Here is a 22722-nt window from a genome sequence, read left to right on the forward strand (position 1 = left end):
ACTAATAACCCTATAAAAATATAAAATCCACCCAAAATAAAAACACCCCTAATCTAATACTAAACTACCAATAGCCCTTAACCCCTTAAAGTGAATGTAAAGTCACCCCTATTGCTTAACGCAATATTGTTAAGCTATTAAAATAAGGGGGACTTTAATTCATCGATTTTTACAATCTTAGCAATAAATCCCAAATTATACTTTTAAACTCTATTTTTATGCTGCGCTTTCTCCGCCCGCCATGTTGTCCATCATTATTGGAATGAATGATAGCTACTCTAGCTAATCCACATTTCCCCCCGGGGCGTTCAACCCCTTTTTCGATACGTCATGCGCTTCTTCAGCGCATGCGTTTGAAAATGTCCCATACTAGAAGCAATGCACGTTCACGGAACCCGCATGCGCTTCTGCAAAAAATAAATATATGAGCAATTATTTAGGCTACAGAGAAAATATGGCTGTAATTTAGGTTTCGTTTCATATTAATTTAATAATAGATGGGTATCTGGTTTTAGGATCGAGATGAGGAGGCATCACTTAAATTATGCGCATGCTCAGGAAAAAAAAGCTGAACGGGTGCGCGCTTAACACATACGTATAGAGCGGTTGGGACCGCTCTATATGTCACATGTGAAGAACAAGGAAGTGCCGGGTGGTAAGAGGAAGATATAAATCAGAATAAAGTATGTAATTCAAATATATAATCAATCATAATTTTTCTAAAAAAAATAAACTTAGCGGTTATGATACAGATGGGTAAAACAGTACTTAGGCAGCAGCTAATGTAAAAAAAAAAAAAAAAACTTACATTCACTTTAAGAACAAGGCCATTTTTCAATTTCCTTCCCTTAAGGACCAGGGCTATTTTTACATTTCTGCGGTGTTTGTGTTTAGCTGTAATTTTCCTCTTACTCATTTACTGTACCCACACATATTATATACAGTTTTTCTCGCCATTAAATGGACTTTCTAAAGATACTATTATTTTCATCATATCTTATAATTTATTATAAAAAAATATAAAATATGATGAAAAAAAAACGTAAAATAAATTAAAAAAAAAAACACTTTTTCTAACTTTGACCCCCAAAATCTGTTACACATCTATAGCCACCAAAAAACACCCATGCTAAATAGTTTTTAAATTTTGTTCTGAGTTTAGAAATACCCAATATTTACATGTTCTTTGCTTTTTTGCAAGTTATAGGGCAATAAGTACAAGTAGCACTTTGCTATTTCCAAACCATTTTAAAAAAAAATAAAAATTAAATTAACAATAGTTACATTGGAACACTGATATCTGTCAGGAATCCCTGAATAACCCTTCACATGTATATATTTTTTTTTAGTAGATAACCCAAAGTATTGATCTAGGCCCATTTTGGTATAATTCATGCCACAATTACACCGCCAAATGCGATCAAATATAAAAAATTGTTCACTTTTTCACAAACTTTAGATTTCTCACAGAAATTATTTACAAACAGCTTGTGCAATTATGGCACAAATGGTTGTAAGTGCTTCTCTGGGATCCCCTTTGTTCAGAAATAGCAGACATATATGGCTTTGGCGTTGCATTTTGGTAATTAGAAGGCCGCTAAATGCCGCTGCGCACCACACGTGTATTATGCCCAGCAGTGAAGGGGTTAATTAGGGAGCTTGTAGGGTTAATTTTAGCTGTAGTGTAGTAGACAAAAAATATGCATGAGGAGCGCTAAAAAAACATAATTTATGCTTACCTGATAAATTTATTTCTCTTGTAGTGTATCCAGTCCACGGATCATCCATTACTTGTGGGATATATTCCCTTCCCAACAGGAAGTTGCAAGAGGATCACCCACAGCAGAGCTGCTATATAGCTCCTCCCCTCACATGTCATATCCAGTCATTCGACCGAAACAAGACAAGAAAGGAGAAAACATAGGGTGCAGTGGTGACTGTAGTTTAATTAAAAATTTAGATCTGCCTTAAAAAGACAGGGCGGGCCGTGGACTGGATACACTACAAGAGAAATACATTTTTCAGGTAAGCATAAATTATGTTTTCTCTTGTTAAGTGTATCCAGTCCACGGATCATCCATTACTTGTGGGATACCAATACCAAAGCTTAAGTACACGGATGATGGGAGGGACAAGGCAGGAACTTAAACGGAAGGAACCACTGCCTGTAGAACCTTTCTCCCAAAAACAGCCTCCGAAGAAGCAAAAGTGTCAAATTTGTAAAATTTTGAAAAAGTGTGAAGCGAAGACCAAGTCGCAGCCTTGCAAATCTGTTCAACAGAGGCCTCATTCTTAAAGGCCCAGGTGGAAGCCACAGCTCTAGTAGAATGAGCTGTAATCCTTTCGGGGGCTGCTGTCCAGCAGTCTCATAGGCTAAGCGTATTATGCTTCAAAGCCAAAAGGAGAGAGAGGTTGCTGAAGCTTTTTGACCTCTCCTCTGTCCAGAATAAACGACAAACAGGGCAGATGTTTGACGAAAATCTTTAGTTGCCTGTAAGTAGAACTTCAAGGCACGGACTACGTCCAGATTATGCAAAAGACGTTCCTTCTTTGAAGAAGGATTAGGGCACAATGATGGGACAACAATCTCTTGATTGATATTCCTGTTAGAAACCACCTTAGGTAAAAACCCAGTTTTAGTACGCAGAACTACCTTGTCTGAATGGAAAATCAGATAAGGAGAATCACAATGTAAGGCAGATAACTCAGAGACTCTTCGAGCTGAGGAAATAGCCATCAAAAACAGAACTTTCCAAGATAAAAGTTTAATATCAATGGAATGAAGGGGTTCAAACGGAACTCCTTGAAGAACTTTAAGAACCAAGTTTAAACAGACTAGCAATAAGACTGGCAAGCTTGAAAAACACTTCACAATAAGTTTACAAGCAATATAAAAAACGCTACTGCGCCTTTAAGAAGCACAGAACCTGTCTCAAGTTGAAATAACAATGAACCAAAGCAGTTATGCCAACCAAATTTTCACAGTAAATGTATTAAGTTAGCAGAGCATTGCACCCACTTGCAAATGGATGATTAACCCCTTAATACCCAAACAGGATAAACAATAGAGAAAAAACGTTTTTTAAAACAGTCAAACACACTGTCACAGCTCTGCTGTGACTGATTACCTCCCTCAATATGACTTTTGAAGCCTTTTGAGCCCTCTAGAGAAGTCCTGGATCATGCAGGAAGAAGCAGGAAGTCTGAGTCTGAATTTTTACTGCGCAAAAAAAAGCGCTAAAATAGGCCCCTCCCACTCATATTACAACAGTGGGAAGCCTCAGTTAACTGTTTCTATGCAGAAATTAAGCCAGCCATGTGGAAAAATTATGCCCCAATAAATTTTATCACCAAATGTACGTTAAAAAACGATTAAACATGCCAGCAAACGTTTTAAAACACATTTTTTAAAGAGTATATATCTCTATTAATAAGCCTGATACCAGTCGCTTTCACTGCATTTAAGGCTTTACTTACATTACTTCGGTATCAGCAGCATTTTCTTAGTCAATTCCATTATTATTAATATTAATATTTTACTGCACATACCTTAGTTGCAGGAAAAACCTGCACGCCATTCCCTTTCTGAAGTTACCTCACTCCTCAGAATGTGTGAGAACAGCAAGTGGATCTCAGTTACTTCTGCTAAGATCATAGAAAACGCAGGCAGATTCTTCTTCCAAATACTGCCTGAGAAAAAACAGCACACTCCGGTGCCATTTAAAAATAACAAACTTTTGATTGAAGAAATAAACTAAGTATAAAACACCACAGTCCTCTCACGACCTCCATCTATGTTGAGGGTTGCAAGAGAATGACTGGATATGACATGTGAGGGGAGGAGCTATATAGCAGCTCTGCTGTGGGTGATCCTCTTGCAACTTCCTGTTGGGAAGGGAATATATCCCACAAGTAATGGATGATCCGTGGACTGGATACACTTAACAAGAGAAAGCTAGAATAGCTAAGAAAGCTGAAGATAGGACATATACGGGTTGAAGAAGCTTTTTTAGCCCTCCTCTTCTTAAATATATTTTTAGTTTTCCTTTGAGATCTGGTTGAGAGATCTCACCTATAGGAGGAGTTTGTACATTCTTACTCTGGCGCTGTGAAACAGTACCTTTTGTAGTGTAGTAGACAACCCAAAGTATTGATCTAGGTCCATTTTGGTATATTTCATAACACTATTTCACTGCCAAATGCGATCTAATTAAAAAAAAAATTGTTCACTTTTTCACAAACTTTAGGTTTCTCACTGAAATTATTTACAAACAGCTTGTGCAATTATGGCACAAATGGTTGTAAATGCTTCTCTGGGATCCCCTTTGTTCAGAAATGGATATATATGGCTTTGGCATTGCTTTTTGGTAATTAGAAGGCTGCCAAATGCCGCTGTGCACAACACTTGTATTATACCCAGCAGTGAAGGGGTTAATTAGGTAGCTTGTAGGGTTAATTTTAGCTTTAGTGTAGAGATCAGCCTCCCACCTGACACATCGCACCCCCTGATCCCTTCCTGACCCCCCTTAAACAGTGATGGACTACCTATCTTCCACCATCTTGGGTACTGGCAGCTGTCTGCCAGTACCCATTTTGCCATAATACAGGGGTTTTTTTGTTGGTGGGGGGGTTCCCTAATAATTTTCTGTAGTGTAGCTGCCCCCCCCTCAACACCCTACCGCCCTGCCCCTCCTCAATCCCTTTACAAAAAATAATTCCCCCCCTCCCTCTCCCTACATCCATCACCCTCCCTCCATCATTTCAATGCAGCATGATTACTCCGCGCACTGCAGGGACAGGAAGTCCCAGCACAGAGTGGCCCTCTCTGCATCAACAACTCTGCAACTCTATTTCTGCAGTGGCCCACTCGTGGGGCATGCAGAAATAGCGCAATCTCTGTCTTTTCAGAGAGATTGCGGCAGAGAGAAGCCCAGGACTGCAGCGCTGGTCCTTAAGGGTATAACGATCAACGTTGTACAGGGTCGTTAAGGGGTTAAAAGGGCTTTTGCAGGGCATTGCCCTAAGTTAAACAGCTCTTTTACCTGAAATAATTTACCAATTACACCCTAACAGTAAAACCCCCCACCCAACCAACCCCCCCCAAAATAAAAAAAACTAAGTCTAAAAAAAAAAACTAAGCTACCCATTGCCCTTAAAAGGGCAATCAGCTCTTTTACTGCCCAAAAAAACATAACTTAAAAAAAAAAAAAAGCCACCCCAAAAAATAAAAAAAGTCTTAGACTAAGCCCCAAATAGGTACTCACCGTTCCTGAAGTCCGGCGGAGAAGGTCTTCTTCCAGGCGGCTTCATCATCTTCTATCTTCATCCGGAGTGAAGGCTGCACGGAGCAGAGGTGCAGAGCAACTCTTCCCCGATGCGCGGATCCGGATCGGTGGTCTTCAGCGGTGGTGGTCAACAGCGGCGTGGAAGCTCCTCTTCATCCGATCTCCGTCGTACACTAAAAATTTAATGGAAGGTACCGCATGTAAATTGGGGTACCTTGCATTCCTATTGGATGAAATTTTGAAATCAGCCAATAGGATTAGCGCTATTGAAATCCTATTGGCTTTTCAAATCATCCAATAAGATTTCAGTAGCTCTCATCCTATTGGCTGATTTAAAAATTTCAGCCAATAGGAATGCAAGGTACCCCAATTGAAATAGTGTACCTTGCATTCAATCTTCAGTGTGCGGCAGACGATCGCATGAAGAGGAGCCTCCACGCCGCTGAGGATTTGCGCATTGGGGAAGCCAGCTCCGTACATCCGCTCCGTGCCGCCTTAGCTCCGGATGAAGATAGAAGATGATGGAGCTGCCTGGAAGAAGACCTTCTCCGCCGGACTTTAGGAACGGTGAGTGCCTATTTGGGGGTTAGTCTTAGGCTTTTTTTTTTTATTAGGGTTTTTTGGGCTGTAAAAGAGCTGAATGCCCTTTTAAAGGGCAATGCCCATACAAATGCCCCTTTAGGGGCAATGGGTAGTTTAGGTTTTTTTGGAGTTAAGTTTTTTTTATTTGGGAGGTTTGGTGGGTGGGGTTTTCTTACTGTTGGGGGGGGGGCTTAGTATTTTTTTTACATGTAAAAGAGCTGTTTAACAAGGCCCTTTTAAGGGCTATTGGTAGTTTAGATTAGGAGGTGTTTTTTATTTTGGGGGGGCTTTTTATTTTCATAGGGATTAGGTTTAATTTTTGATAATTTTGTTTATATTTTTTCTGTAATTTTAGACTTTTTTTTTGTAATTTAATGTTCGCTTTTATTTCCAAATTAATGTTAGGATTATTTATTTTTATTGTAATTTAGTATTTTATTTTATGCAATTGGGGTTTAATTTAGGGAGTGTTAGGTTAGGGGGCTAAGTAATTAACGGCTAGATTACGAGTTTTGGGGTAAGAGGGGCTCAGTACTAACTTGCAAGCTATTGTCACCGCTCACCTCCCTACAGCGCTGGTATTACAGGTTTACAAAAACCCGGCATTAGCAGGCAATATTGCAGCGTAAAGCAAAATTGAGCTCCATACCGCACTCCAATACCAACGGTGCGGTGAGCTGGTTTTACGTGCTTGTGCACAATTTCCCCATAGACATCAATGAGGAGAGTCGGCTGAAAAAAAGCCTAACACCTGCAATAAAGGAGCGTAAAGCTCTGTAAACGCAGCCTCATTGATTCCTATGGGGAAATAAAAGTTATGTTTACACCTAACACCCTAACATAAACCCCGAGTCTAAACACCCCTAATCTGCTGCCCCCGACACCTACATTATATTTATTAACCCCTAATCTGCCGCCCCCAAAGTCGCCGCCACCTACATTACAGTTATTAACCCCTAATCTGCCGCCCCCAATGTCGCTGCCACCAACATTACAGTTATTAACCCGTAATCTGCCGCCCCCAACGTCGCCGCCACTATACTAAAGGTATTAACCCCTAAACCTAACACTCACTAACTTAAATGTAATTAAAATAAATCTAAATAAAACCTACTATTAATAACTAAATAATTCCTATTTAAAACTAAATACTTACCTATAAAATAAACCGTAAGCTAGCTGCAATAGGACTAATAGTTATATTGTAGCTATCTTAGGTTTTATTTTTATTTCACAGCCAAGTTCGTATTTATTTTAAGCTAGGTAGACTAGTTAGTAAATAGTTATTAACTATTTAATAACTACCTAGCTAAAATAAAACCTAACCTGAGTTAAACTAACACCTAACCTTACACTACAATTAAATCAATTACATTTATTAAATACAATTAACTAAATTACAAAAAAAACAAACACTAAATTACACAAAATAAAAAACAAATTATCAAATATTTAAAGGGACACTGAACCCAATTTTTTTCTTTGTGATTCAGATAGAAAGTTGCTTAAAATTTCATGCTCTAATTTACTCCTATTATCAAATTTTCTTCATTCTCTTGGTATCTTTATTTGAAATGCAAGAATGTAAGTTTAGATGCCGGCCCATTTTTGGTGAACAACCTGGGTTGTCCTTGCTGATTGGTGGATAAATTCATCCACCAATAAAAAAGTGCTGTCCAGTGTACTGAACCAAAAAAAAAAAAAAAAAAAAAAAACCTAGATGCCTTCTTTTTCAAATAAAGATTGCAAGAGAAAGAAGAAAAATTGATAATAGGAGTAAATTAGAAAGTTGCTTAAAATTGCATGGTCTATTTGAATCACGAAAGAAAAAATTTGGGAACTTATTACAACTAATCTAATAGCCCTAGCAAAATAAAAAAGCCCCCCCAAAATAAAAAAAAACCTAGCCTACAATAAACTACCAATGGCCCTTAAAAGGGCCTTTTACGGGGCATTTCCCCACAAAAATCAGCTCTTTTACCTGTAAAAAAATACAAACAACCGCCCCCAACAGTAAAACACACCACCCACACAACCAAACCCCCCAAATAAAATCCTAACTAAAAAAAAACTAAGCTCCCCATTGCCCTGAAAAGGGCATTTGGATGGGCATTGCCCTTAAAAGGGCATTTAGCCCTTTTTCCTTGCCCAAAACCCTAAGCTAAAAATAAAACCCACCCAATAAACCCTTAAAAAACCTAACACTAACCCCCGAAGATCCACTTACAGTTTTTGAAGACCCAAAATCCATCCTCAACGAAGCAGCAGAAGTCTTCATCCAAGTGGCAAGAAGTCCTCAACAAAGCCGAGAGAATTCTTCATCCAAGCAGCAAGAAGTGGTCCTCCAGAAGTCATCATCCAGACGGCATCTTCTATCTTCAGCAATCCGGCGCGGAGCGGCTCCATCTTCAAGACATTTGGAGCGGAGCATCATCGTCTGACGACGGCAACTGTAGAATGAAGGTGTCATGATCCAGCCTAGAATTGAACCTGGGACCTGTTTCTATTTCTGCTGCTGTTCTTTCCCAGCCTGTTGTCTTACCTCTTTGCCACCAGATGGCTTGATCACAGGCTAAGAATATTGGGTTTTTCTGTTTGCTGCAACTTTGGCTCTCTGGCTCCACCTGCTTACCAGCTGAAACAAATCATATAATCAGCAGCCTGCTATATTTGGGAGGTTTGCTTGCAGTTCTGGGCCTTGACATTGAGCGCTATACTCTGACAGACCCTCGGGTCCTGTTTCCTGAGTGAAATACAGATTTGCTGGATTTCCTGGTGCCTGATTTCTGCTTCATTTTGTGACTACTCTTCTGGATATTCCCTTGGCACTGTGTTTCTTTTTTGGACTGATTACCTGGCAATTGATCTTGGTTAATCCCCTGATATTTGCTAAGGACTGACTCAGGTACTTTTGCTTGCTTGTTACCTGATACTACAGAGTTCCAGTCTACAGCATATGCAAGTATCCTGCCTGTTATTACAAAGATCTGCATTCCTGTCTGTTATTACAGAGTTCCAGTCTACAGCATATGCAAGTATCCTGCCTGTTATTACAAAGATCTGCATTCCTGCCTGTTACTACAGAGTTCCAGTCTACAGCCTATAGTTCCAGTTTACAGCATATGCAAGTATCCTGCCTGTTATTACAAAGATCTGCATTCCTGTCTGATACTACAGAGTTCCAGTCTACAGCCTATAGACTTTGCCTTATCTAATTTGCATATCTCTGCATTGCTAATTATCCTATCAATAAAACCATCACCTTTATTTCCTAAAGCCTTGTACCTGTTTAATTATACCAAAAAGGAAAGACTCACGCAGACAAAACACAACTTAAACCCCAGAACCTGACACCTCTGCACAACAGCTCCCAACTCCTGAACCTGCTCCCTTGCAGAGTATGACAGAAGGTTCCTTTAAATGACGTCATCCAAGATGGCGTCCCTTGAATTCCGATTGGCTGATAGAATTCTATCAGCCAATCGGAATTAAAGGTGAAAAAATCCTATTGGCTGATTGGATCAGCCAATAGGATTGAAGCTCAATCCTATTGGCTGATTGGATCAGCCAAAAGGATTTTTTCACCTTTAATTCCGATTGGCTGATAGAATTCTATCAGCCAATCGGAATTCAAGGGACGCCATCTTGGATGACGTCCCTTAAAGGAACCTTCATTCTACAGTCGCTGTCGTCATAAGAGGATGCTCAGCGACGGATAGCTGAAGATAGAATATGCCGTCTGGATGAAGAATTCTGCCGTCTGGAGGACCACTTCTTGCCGCTTGGATGAAGACTTCTCCCGGCTTCGTTGAGGATGGATGTCGGGTCTTCAAAAACTGTAAGTGGATCTTCGAGGGTTAGTGTTAGTTTTTTTTAAGGGTTTATTGGGTGGGTTTTATTTTTAGCTTAGGGTTTTGGGCAAGGAAAAAGAAGAGCTAAATGCCCCCATGGCAATGGGGAGCTTAGGTTTTTTAGATAGCATTTTATTTGGGGGGTTTGGTTGTGTGGGAGGTGGGTTTTACTGTTGGCGGTTGTTTGTATTTTTTTTTTATTTTTTTTACAGGTAAAAGAGACGATTTCTTTGGGGCAATTCCCCGCAAAAGGCCCTTTTAAGGGCCATTGGTAGTTTATTGTAGGCTAGGGTTTTTTTTATTTTGGGGGGGCTTTTTATTTTGATAGGGCTATTAGATTAGGTGTAATTAGTTTAAATATCTTGTAATTTTTTTTTTATTTTGTGTAATTTAGTGTTTGTTTGTTTTTTTGTAATTTAGTTAATTGTATTTAATTAATGTAATTTATTTAATTGTAGTGTAAGGTTAGGTGTTGGTGTAACTCAGGTAAGGTTTTATTTTACAGGTCAATTTGTATTTATTTTAACTAGGTAGCTAGTAAATACAGTAGTTAATAACTATTTACTAACTAGTCTACCTAGTTAAAATAAATACAAACTTGCCTGTGAAATAAAACCTAAGATAGCTAAAATGTAACTATTAGTTATATTGTAGCTAGCTTAGAGTTTATTTTATAGGTAAGTATTTAGTTTTAAATAGGAATTATTTAGTTAAGGATAGTCATTTTATTTAGATTTATTTAAATTACATTAAAGTTAGTGGGTGTTAGGGTTAGGGGTTAATAACTTTAGTATAGTGGCGGCGACGTTGAGGGTGGAAGATTAGGGGTTAATAAATGTAGGTAGATGGCGGCGATGTTAGGGGCAGCAGATAAGGGGTTAATAAGTATAATGTAGGGGGTCAGCGGTGGCAGATTAGGGGTTAATAATCCCTAACTAGTGTTGGCAATGCGGGAGTGCGGCGGTTTAGGGGTGTTTATTATAGTGGCGGCGATGTCCGGAACGGCAGATTAGGGGTTAATAATTTTATTTTAGTGTTTGCGATGCGGGAGGGCCTCGGTTTAGGGGTTAATAGGTAGTTTATGGGTGTTCGTGTACTTTTTAGCACTTTAGTTATGAGTTTTATGTTACGGCGTTGTAGCGTAAAACCCATAACTACTGACTTTCAGTTTACAGTATGGATCTTGTAGTTATTGGCTGTACCGCTCACTTTCTGGCCTCCCAGACAGACTCGTAATACCGGTGCTGTGAAAGTCCAATTAAAAAAGGACTTTGAAAGCTGCGGTAGTTAAGTTGCATTACGGCCAAAAAAGTGTGTGGTGCAGCTAAACCTGCAAGACTCGTAATACCAGCGCTAGTGAAAAAGAGCCAAAGAGCCATAACGATGCTTTTTCACTCATGCTGCAAAACTCGTAATCTAGCCGTAAATTAGTTATTTGCGTTGTGGGGGATAGGCGGTTTAGAAGTTAATAGGTTAATTAGGTTTATTGCGATGTGGGGGTTTGGCAGTTATGGGGTTAATAGGTTAATTAGGTTTATATCGTTTTGGGGGGTTGGAGGTTTAGGGGGTTAATATTTTAATTACATTATTTGCGTTGTTTAATTTGTGGATTAGGGGTTAATTACTTTATTATTTTGCGATGTGAGGGTTGGCGGTTTAGGTGTTTGTTAATACTTTGTGCGGGTGGTTAGGTTTTTTATTATTTCGTGCAGTTGCGTGTTTCTTTTCTTAATGCTTTGTTTGCCTACGCTGCATCCAGGTGGATTCAGAAAATGGCAGGGTGGTGAAAGAATTCATCCGCGGTGGATTCTTTCACCATCCTGCCATTTTCGGAATCCACCTGGATGCAGCTTCGCTGCATTCAGGTGGATTCTTTTGGCTGCTTGTGCAGCCAACATTCATTTGAGGATGCGTACGCAACTGACGACGGCGATGGACGCGTTACAAACGCAATTATAGTAGATTCCCCAGTTTTGCATAACCAACACTGTAATATTAATATACTTTTTACCTCTGTGATTACCTTGTGTCTAAGCTTCTGCAGACTGTCCCCTCATTTCAGTTCTTTTGACAGACTTGCATTTCAGGCAATTAGTGATGACTAAATCTATATGGCAAACATGAACTTAACTGTCAAATGCATTCAAATAAGAGTTGGCCTTCAAGGGCTTTGAAATTACCTAGCTTTAGCTATCAACTAAGAATACCAAGAGACCAAAGCAAATTTGATGATAAAAGTAAATTGAAAAGTTAATAAAATTAATTATGAAACTTTACTTTACTGTCCCTTTAAATCGTTTTTTTTTTTTAATTTATACAGGATTTTTTAAATTTAAATAGGATTTTTTTAAAGGGACAGTCTAGTCAAAATTAAACTTTCATGATTCAAACAGAGCATGGAATTCTAAACAACTTTGTAATTCACTTTTAGCATCAAAATTATTTGTTCTCTTGGTATTCTTTGTTTGAAACTAAACCTAGGTAGGCTCATATGCTAATTTCTAAGCCCTCTTATCTGAATGCATTTGAAAGATTTTCACAGCTTGAGGGCGTTAGTTCATGTGTGCCATATAGATAATATTGTGCTCACGCTTGTGGTCAGTACTAATTTCCTGAACTGCACATTCAAATTCGAAATAGTATTTCTAGTCTACAACTGTGTTTAATAAATGTCACATTCAAATTCGAAATAGTATTTCTAGTCTAATACTGTGTTTTTTAAATGTAATATTCAAATGTAACATTCGAAATAGTATTTCTAGTCTACAACTGTGTTTTATAAATGTAATATTGACATTCGAAAACTGTAAATAACATTCGATAACAGAATTTTTAAGAATATTCGTTCTTATCAACATTCTATTATGTAAATCGAATTTCTACAATAACATTTGTTCTAACATTCGAATATAAACACATTCGCCCATTTCTATTAAATACTATTTTAAAATGGTGCTCTGACAAAATGCAGACGGACATTTGGCCGACAGCATTCTGTCCGACGGACAGAATTCCGAAGCATGTTCCAAATTCTGCCGAGGGTAGATACACTCCAGAGTGCTCTGTTCTAATCAGAGCCTCGGGCGCCGCAACCACCTCTGGGAACCTGTCAGGGTACCTGTGAAGTAACATTAAATAAACTACAGATGTATAACATAATTTAATATTTCATTTTAGCTAACATCTAATATGATATGAATTGGTCTCACCATCAATACTGCTTAAAGTGTAGGTCCATTTTGATGAATTAGTGCCCGTTTTTTAATAAACCTATTAAAAACCAGGGCACTTTAATTCATCAAAATTGTCATTTCACTGTTTTCTTCAAAAACTTACCTTTTAATCCTGGCAGCTGCTCCAGCACTTCCTCTGCCCGTTGCAAGCTGTCTTCGCAGGTCCAAAAATGATGAATCCGGCTTCCTCCAATCACAGCGTTGCATCAAGTCAAGATTCCCCCGGGGAGCTGTGACTGGAGGAAACATGATTCCTCATTTCTGACGTCTCCGATGGCCAGGGGAATCGCTGGAGCAGCATTCAGGATTAAAAGGTACGTTTTTGAAGAAAACAGTGAAATGTCAATTTTGATGAATTAAAGTGCCCTTGTTTTTAATAGGTTTATTAATAACCGGGCACTAATTCATCAAAATGGACCTTCACTTTAAGACAAGTTGAGAAAAGAAAAAAAAAGGAAACATTTGTTTCAATTAGTGAAGATAACTAACCCCTGTAGATAAACAGTCACTGGGTCTGGGACTGAAGCCTAAAGGGACACTGAACCCGCATTTTTTCTTTTGTGATTCAGATAGAGCAGGGGTGTCCAAACTTTGCTCTCCAGAGGTTTTGGAACTACATTTCCGATGATGCTCAGTCAGCATTTTATCTAGCTGAGCATCATGGGAAATGTAGTTCCAAAACCTCTGGAGAGCAAAGTTTGGACACGCCTGAGATAGAGCATGCAATTTTAAGCAACTTTCTAATTTACTCCTATTATCAATTTGTCTTTGTTCTCTTGCTATTTTTATTTGAAAAAGAAGGCACCTAAGCTTTTTTTTATTGGTTCAGTACTCTGGACAGCACTTTTTTTATTGGTGGATGAATTTATCCACCAATCAGCAAGAACAACCCAGGTTGTTCACCAAAATGGGCCGGCATCTAAACTTACATTCTTGCATTTCAAATAAAGATACCAAGATAATGAAGAACATTTGATAATAGGAGTAAATTAGAAAGTTGCTTAAAATTTCATGCTCTATCTGAATCACAAAAGAAAAAATTTGGGTTCAGTGTGCCTTAAGTACAGTATATGCAAAAGAAAGGTTTTTCATGAGGGGAAACCACTTTACATACAAGAGTTGATTATTCCCTGCTGAGGTGGATATACAGGATCTCCTGTTTACCAGACTTGGTGACAACTTAGATTTTAAATAGCAGGATGTATACTTAAAAAGTCATATAAATGATTTGTCTCTAATTTTCAAATCTATTTAAAATGCTCAAATAACAAACACACACATGTAAATATATATATTATATATATATATATATATATATATATATATATATATATATATATATATATATATATATATATATATATATATATTAGTGATGCACCGAAATGGAAATCTGGACCGAAACCGAATCCGAAAATCCAGGATGCACTTAGCCGAAAACCGAAACAGAAACCGAAAATGTCATTTTTTTTTCCAAATTATTTTAAAATATTTTTTTTTTTTAGTTGTTTTTTTTTGCATAATTAGACTATTTTATGAATTAATCTGAATTGAAAACCTGCAAGCCAATAAAATAAAATAACCATACTTTTATTGAAAGCAACACACTAAAATTGGACAAAAATATCTTAAAACAATAATACGCTAAAAAACGATAATGCAATTTTCAGCCAAAATGTTTCTGCAAACAAATTTCAGTGCATCCCTACTTAAAACAATATTAAATATCAATAATACTGTATTATTCTGTATTTAGTTCTGTGTAACAGAATCAGATTTAACAGTATTTTTTTTTACCAATTATCCAAATAAAGTATAGTCCTAGAAAACTAATATATGAGAAACAGTAAGTCAAGAAATGAACTCAAACAGCAGCTCTAGGCTAGCATCAAATTTGAAATATGCTACACAATAATTTTACCGAAAATAACAGGCAAAAAACCCGAAAACCGAAATAGCCAAAAATGCCATTTTCGGCCGAAACGTTTCTGCGGCCGAAATTTCGGTGCATCCCTAATATATATATGTGTGTGTATGAACCTGGGAGATGTGTCTAACGCATAAGATGCCTTTAAATCTAAAGTGAATATATAACTATTTTAAGTGTTTAACCAACTTACTTCAGAATAACAACATTGTTTCTTTCATTTCAGACCGAGGAGAAAACAGTAAATTGTCTGAGAAATTATATATAAATTGTGTTTTTCAAAATAACACTATCAAGAGATGTATTGAATGTGAAATGTGATGTATTTGTATTAATATGGGATAATAATCAAATGCAACTTTAAAGGCATCTTCTAAAATATCATGAGAAATATATCATATTTAGTCTTGAAAAAATAGTATGACATAATGCAATACACATGGAACATGCAGTTTGTTAATACTGGAAATTAAAGTATATTTAAGAAACATTTTAAGGTGAGATATTTAATCTGCAGCAATATTTGATGGTAAAAATGCATTTCTGGTTGTCTGCTGCTACCTATAGTTCAAAGATGGTATTGCAACCAAAAGGTAATTGATTGCTCAGGGAAGCATTTCCCAAATAGCCTATGAGATGTTCAAATCTGAGGGCCAATCAATGCTCAGCTCCGTTAGGGCCTATCAGAGACAGCACCGTGGGGCGTATCCAAACATTCACCAATGAATACAAAATAGAGGAGGGGCCTATCACTTGAAAAGCTCACGCATAGGATAAAGAAGGGGTCTTTTTGATTGCTAAAATTTTGACTGATTACCTTGCTGGCCTGTTGGAAACACAGTCTCTAAGAAAAAATTGGGCTAACTTCCTTATCCATATTGCAAAATACCTCTCTTAATTTATGAGGTGAACTGGACATATCTGAAAAAGTTGAAACTTCAATTTAGTGTAACTGGTAACATATAAAAGGTTGTTTCATACTTTTATATTTAAATCAAAGTTATTCTAAGGCTATAGTTAAATTGCAGCTGGTAATTTAAAGAACATATTTGGTATTTTAAACTTATATCCATAGTCCTGTGTAGTTTTAACTAGTCATATTAATGCTAAATAATTTTACTTGCTAGATAAAGGTCTTTAGTCAGGCTTATTATTGCAGTTACATTTCTCTGGTGTATTAAGTTATTTGTAGCTATTATGATATATTTTAAAATTTGTTTTATGGTGGCTAAGAAAGGTGTTATTTCAGCTCAGATAAATTAGCATATCAATTGGATGTTAAAGTATTTTGTTATATTGTTTAACTAAGCATTGTTAAGCTTATAGTCCATATTCTGATATTTGGAGTGAACTAAGCTGGATAATTATAGACTGTGCTAGGATTCTCATGCATGGGGCGCGATCCGATATACGGCGCAGGTTTCGGCGCAAGCGTGGAAACCTGCGCCGCCCGTAGTTTCAGCTCGCACATCGAGCTATCTCATATATGGCGCCGGCATTTGCTAAACTGCCGTAAGTCAGACAAACTAGCGATGTCCAGAAATCTGCGCAAGTACAAATTTCTGGAGTCGCCAGTGACTTACGGCACTTTAGAAACTGCCGCCTACAAAAACTGACTAAAGTATAAAATATCCCGTAACTGTCTAACACGCCTCCCGAACATCATCCCGACACGTATACCCCTCTATCCACAATCCCCCCCTCTAACTCCTAACAATAAATATATTAACCCCTAAACCGCCGCACCCGGACCCCGCCGCCAGCTACATTAACTATATTACCCCCTAATATGATCCCTCTACACCGCCGCCACCTATTTTAACTATATTACCCCCTAATGTGAGCCCCCTGCACCGCCGCCACCTATTTTAACTACATTACCCCCAATCTAATCCCCCTACCCCGCCGCCACCTATATTAACTATATTACCCCCTAATCTAATCCCCCTACCCCGCCGCCACCTATATTAAAATGATTAACCCCTAATCCAATCCCCCTACACCGCCGCCACCTATAATAAATGTATTACCCCCTAAAATACTAAAATGTCCCTACCCTAAACTAAATTACAAATAGCCCTGAAAAGGGCCTTTTGCGGGGCATTGCCCCAAAGTAACCAGCTCTATTACCAGCCCTTAAAAGGGCCTTTTGTGGGGTATTGCCCAAAAGTAACCAGCTCTATTACCAGCCCTTAAAAGGGCCTTTTGCGGGGCATTGTCCCAAAGTAATCAGCTCTTTTACCTGTAATCTAATTCCCCTACACCGCCGCTACCTATATTAACTATATTAACCCTAATTATATTAGGGTTAATATAGTTATTATATTATATATATTATTAATATAGTTAATAATTAATATAGTTATTATATTATATATATTAACTATATTAACCCTATCTAACACTAACACCCCTAACTTAATTATTATTGCAATAAATCCAAATAATATTAATCTTATTAACTAAAATATTCCTATTTAAAACTAAATATTTACCTATAAAATAAACCTTAAGATAGCTACAATATAATTAATAATTACATTGTAGCTATTTTAGGGTTTATATTTATTTTACAGGTAACTTGGTATTTATTTTAACTAGGTACAATAGCTATTAAATAGCTAATAACTCTTTAATAGCTACCTAGTTAAAATAATTACCAATTTACCTGTAAAATAAATCCTAACCTAAGTTACAAATACACCTACACTATCAATAAATTAATTAAATAAACTACAATTATCTAAACTAAAATATAATTAAATACACTAAACTAAATTACAAAAAAAAAAACACTAAATTACAAAAAATAAAAAAAGATTACAAGAATTTTAAGCTAATTACACCTAATCTCAGACCCCTTTTTTAATTTAGTTTAGGGTAGGGAAATTTTATTCTTTTGGGGGGCTTTGTTATTTTATTAGGGGGCTTAGATTAGGTGTAATTAGCTTAAAATTCTTGTAATCTTTTTTTATTTTTTGTAATTTAGTGTTTGTTTTTGTAATTTAGTTTAGTGTATTTAATTATATTTTAGTTTAGATAATTGTAGTTTATTTAATTAATTTATTGATAGTGTAGGTGCATTTGTAATTTAGGTTAGGATTTATTTTACAGGTAAATTGGTAATTATTTTAACTAGGTAGCTATTAAATAGTTATTAACTATTTAATAGCTATTGTACCTAGTTAAAATAAATACCAAGTTACCTGTAAAATAAATATAAACCCTAAAACAGCTACAATGTAATTATTAATTATATTGTAGCTATCTTAAGGTTTATTTTATAGGTAAGTATTTAGTTTTAAATAGTAATATTTTAGTTAATAAGATTAATATTATTTAGATTTATTGCAACAATAATTAAGTTAGGGGTGTTAGGGTTAGATAGGGTTAATATAGTTAATATATATAATATAATAACTATATTAATTATTAACTATATTATTAATATATATAATAACTATATTAACCCTAATATAATTAGGGTTAATATAGGTGGCGGCGGTGTAGGGGGGTCAGATTAGGGGTTAATATATTTAATATAGGTGGCGGCGGTGTAGGGGGATTAGATTAGGGGTTAATATATTTAATATAGGTTGCGGCGGTGTAGGGGGATTAGATTAGGGGTTAATATATTTAATATAGGTGGCGGCGGTGTAGGGGGATTAGATTACAGGTAAAAGAGCTGATTACTTTGGGACAATGCCCCGCAAAAGGCCCTTTTAAGGGCTGGTAATAGAGCTGGTTACTTTGGGGCAATGCCCCGCAAAAGGCCCTTTTCAGGGCTATTTGTAATTTAGTTTAGGGTAGGGACATTTTAGTATTTTAGGGGGTAATACATTTATTATAGGTGGCGGCGGTGTAGGGGGATTAGATTAGATGTTAATCATTTTAATATAGGTGGCGGCGGGGTAGGGGGATTAGATTAGGGGGTAATATAGTTAATATAGGTGGCGGCGGGGTAGGGGGATTAGATTAGGGGGTACTGTAGTTAAAATAGGTGGCGGCGGGGTAGGAGGCTCACATTAGGGGGTAATAATTTTAATATAGATGGCGGCAGTGTAGGGGGATTAAATTAGGGGTTAATAATTTTAATGTAGGTGGCGGCGGTGTAGGGGGATTAGATTAGGGGGTAATATAGTTAATATAGGAGGTGGCGGGGTAGGGGGATTAGATTAGGGAGTAATATAGTTAATATAGGTGGTGGCGGGGTAGGGGGATTAGATTAGGGGGTAATGTAGTTAAAATAGGTGGCGGCGGGGTAGGGGGCTCACATTAGGGGTTAATAATTTTAATATAGATGGCGGCGGTGTAGGGGGATTACATTAGGGGTTAATAATTTTAATGTAGGTGGCGGCGGTGTAGGGGGATCACATTAGGGGGTTAGACATTTAATGTAGGTGGCGGCGGGGTCCGGGAGCAACGGTTTAGGGGTTAAACACTTTATTAGGGATTGCGGCGGGGGATTGCGGTTGACAGGTAGATAGACATTGTGCATGCGTTAGGTTTTATTTTGCAGCCAGTTTAGGGAGTTACGGGGCTCCAATACTCAGCGTAAGGCTTACTACGGCTGCATTTTGTGGCGAGGTGAAAATGGAGTAAGATTTCTCCATTTTCACCACGTAAGTCCTTACTCTGTATATTGGATACCAAACTGCGCGGGTTTGGTACACCTGTCTATGAGCCAAAAAACTACGGCCGAAGGCAAAAATATACAAGCGTAACTTCTATGTTATGCCGTATATGTGATACCAAACCAGCGCAAAATTTGGCGTCACTGCATATCGGATCGGCCCATGGTGTTTATTGTAAGGTTCATTTTAGAGATATATTTTTATGATCTGTGGTATAGAATATTATAACGGAATAAACGTGTTTAATTGATTCATAAACTAGTCTCTACTTAATATATTTCCATATGTGTTTATAAATTTAACTAATCTCAAGAATTTAGGAATAAATATTAATTTCAATTGTATTATAACCCTGGTATGTACTGACAAACCTAACCATGGGTCCCAGTCCGCATTTCTTGTAATTCTCTGTCTGTGGAATTATCTATCGAATCTATCTATATATCTATTGAATTTATCTATCTATTGCATTTATTTATTTATCTACCTACCTACCTCGTGGTCGGACTGTTATCTGACAGCCACTTGTGTGTCAGACTATTATCCGTCGGCCAAATGTCCGTGGGCTAACAGTCCGGCTACATTTTAAAACAGCTATAGCTTTTATTAGAAGGATGTTTGCTAATACATGTATATTACAAAAAATGCTTCTATTCAAAACTGAAATGCATCCATGTGGATTCCAATTTTGGCTGGAATGTCCCTTTAACCCCCAGATATTAGGTAGTTGCTAAGGTTGTGCACCTCTAGTTGATACAACCATAGAAAAAGAGGTCCTGCACAGGATTTTACATTTTCACATTTGGCTGTATTGTTGCTTTGATAGATGTTCATCTGTGGATAACAGATTTCTACAAATACAAGCTTGTGTTATAACCAACTGAAATTGTGAGTCAGACTGTACATCTTAGAAGAGACTGTGTTTAATACTTTATCAAGCTGGGACCCTCCTTTTACGTTTTCGTACTATAGAATCAGATAGATTGGGTACCGTGCCCTAGTGGTTTGCAGAGCAACTGCCTCGATTGTACACACTGGAATGACACAAAACTTTGACTTTTAAACTTTTTATACACCCTTATTTCTTATTTAGTTAGTCAAGTACTTTAGTTCTATTGCAGGGTTGTTACACCTAAGAATATATTTGTAGTCCCATTTCACCTCTGAGGAGTTGTTGCAGCTCCTTTAACTCATTCTCCTTGCTCCGCAGATCCTGGACCACGTGACCAAGACGGCGCAGGTCCCAATTATTCTTGCCCTCGCGCAACTGTGCATCCCCCTTGTGTGTAGGAAACTTATCGCTGTGAGAGACTGTGGTGTCACCTACTGCTGGGATTTTTTTCTCTAATCGATTCAAGTAGCTAATCCATAAATCGCTCTTCAGCGCTTCCCCCATGCGAGTAAGGTGTCGTTGTTCGTTGCCGTCTGCTGCCTGGCTGCTGAAGAACCACCGACCCCGAACACATGAAATCACGTCTGGCCATGTGTGCCATTTAATAGAAGATATGCGAAATAAACACGAAATACACTGTCTAGCGCTTACCAGCATGACAATATTCATGTCGCGAGAAAGTGAGATCAAATAACCTCTAAACTCATCTACTGTCTGTGACTTGACGTCATCTTATGGCTGTAGCGGCCATATTGTGGCTGGCAAACAGTACTTTTCTTTTTAGCACTTTAGAATTATTTCCTGTATACAACAGTTGCACAACCACTATATTCTATGCTCGCATTTCAGTGCGCCATCTAGTGGCAACAAGTGTTCCTAATCTTTATGCTCTTTATTTTTTTTCTGATTATATAATCGACGTTTAGTTTTCCTCACTTTTAAAAAAAATACATTTTCTTTTAAAAACGAGCACAATCTAGTTCAGTTCATAATCTTTCGTTTTAGACACTATAGACCTAAATAGCTTTCTAAAGATTGCAATATTATTTTCTTTTAAGTAATCACATCTTATTTTTTTGCAATTATAAAACTAAACGTTTACATTTGTATCTATTTTATTTAATGGTGTTTAGGTAGGGTTGCCAATAGTAACAGTCTGCAGGTGATTGGAGGTGCATTTGGGGTCACACACTGGCCATTCTGCAAAGCTTTAAAGGGACAGTTCTACATGAACATTGTTATTGTTAATAAAGATAGATAATCCCTTTATTACCCATTCCTCAGTTTTGCATGACCAACACTGTTATATTAATATACTTTTACCTCTGTGATTACCTTATATCTAAGCCTCTGCACACTGCCTCCTTGTCTCAGTGCTTTTGACAGACTGTGCCGGGGTTAACGTGTCTACATCGGAACAACTGTTCCGATGTAAACAAATTGAAATCTCGCGATCGTGCACATGATCACAAGATTTAAATGATGGGATCACGTCGCGGGGGGGCGTCCCTATGATGCTAGGCATGTCCTCCAGACCGCAATCCCATCAGGGAAGCGCCAGTAGTTTCAGGAAAGCCAAGCAGTTAGGACGTTGTATTCCGTCCTTAGGCGCTAAAGCCCAGCAAAATTCGGACGGAATACAACGCCCTAATGGCGTTAACAGGTTAATATGAGCAACAGTTATGTTGAAAATTGATTCTGTCTATTGCACTATTATCTGTTACTGAAATACATGCAAGTTATTAGTGCTGGCTGCATGAAATAAAACATTAGATTTGTTATATATATATTGTGTGTGTGTGTATATATATATATATATATATATATATATCAATTTTTTTGTTTTTGTGTGTGTGTATATGAGCCTGAGGGGGACGGGGATGAGCTGGAGGGGGCAGGGCGGGGCTGGGGTGGGCCATACACATTTCCAGGGCCTGTCTGATTTCCCAGTCTCGCCCTGATTCTTTACTACATAGTGCCAAATTTACAAAACTCATATTATACAATGCTTTGTTTCAGTGCATATTATTTTCACCCAAATAAAACAAAAGTTAAAATAGTCAAACAACCTGAGGATTAAGCTGCTGCACCTAAAAAGAACACTATACTCCTCAAATAATAGTGTTAGCTTTTGAAAAAGAAAAAGGTCAAAAGGTGGCGCTATAAGATTAGGGACTGTTAAAATTTGTAACAATTTATCTCACAGGATGCTGGATGGCAATAAATCGTTGTGTCTCTATGGTGGTATTAAATATAATTTATTTGCAACGATAAAAAGAAACTAATACATGTCATAAAAGATCAAATATAAAATATAT

At 37.4% G+C, this 22722-nt stretch overlaps 1 protein-coding gene across 2 annotated transcripts in view; it reads right to left on the reverse strand.

Annotated features, from left to right (window-relative positions):
* MTRF1L (mitochondrial translation release factor 1 like) overlaps positions 1–21181 on the reverse strand; it is a 163651-nt gene extending 142470 nt beyond the window's left edge. Inside the window, exon 1 of one of the 2 annotated variants that reach the window (XM_053711809.1) lies at positions 21056–21181. Coding sequence is in view for 1 of the 2 variants with exons in the window: in XM_053711808.1 (XP_053567783.1) it covers positions 20674–21073 (400 nt within the window). In the remaining variant the exon portion in view is untranslated. Of the gene's footprint in view, positions 1–20673 lie in introns of both variants that reach the window. The other variant, XM_053711808.1, reaches the window with a different exon arrangement.
* Between the last annotated feature and the right edge of the window lie 1541 nt (positions 21182–22722).

Source organism: Bombina bombina, chromosome 4, assembly GCF_027579735.1.
Source record: "Bombina bombina isolate aBomBom1 chromosome 4, aBomBom1.pri, whole genome shotgun sequence".
In the NCBI taxonomy this organism is placed as follows: Eukaryota; Metazoa; Chordata; class Amphibia; order Anura; family Bombinatoridae; genus Bombina; species Bombina bombina.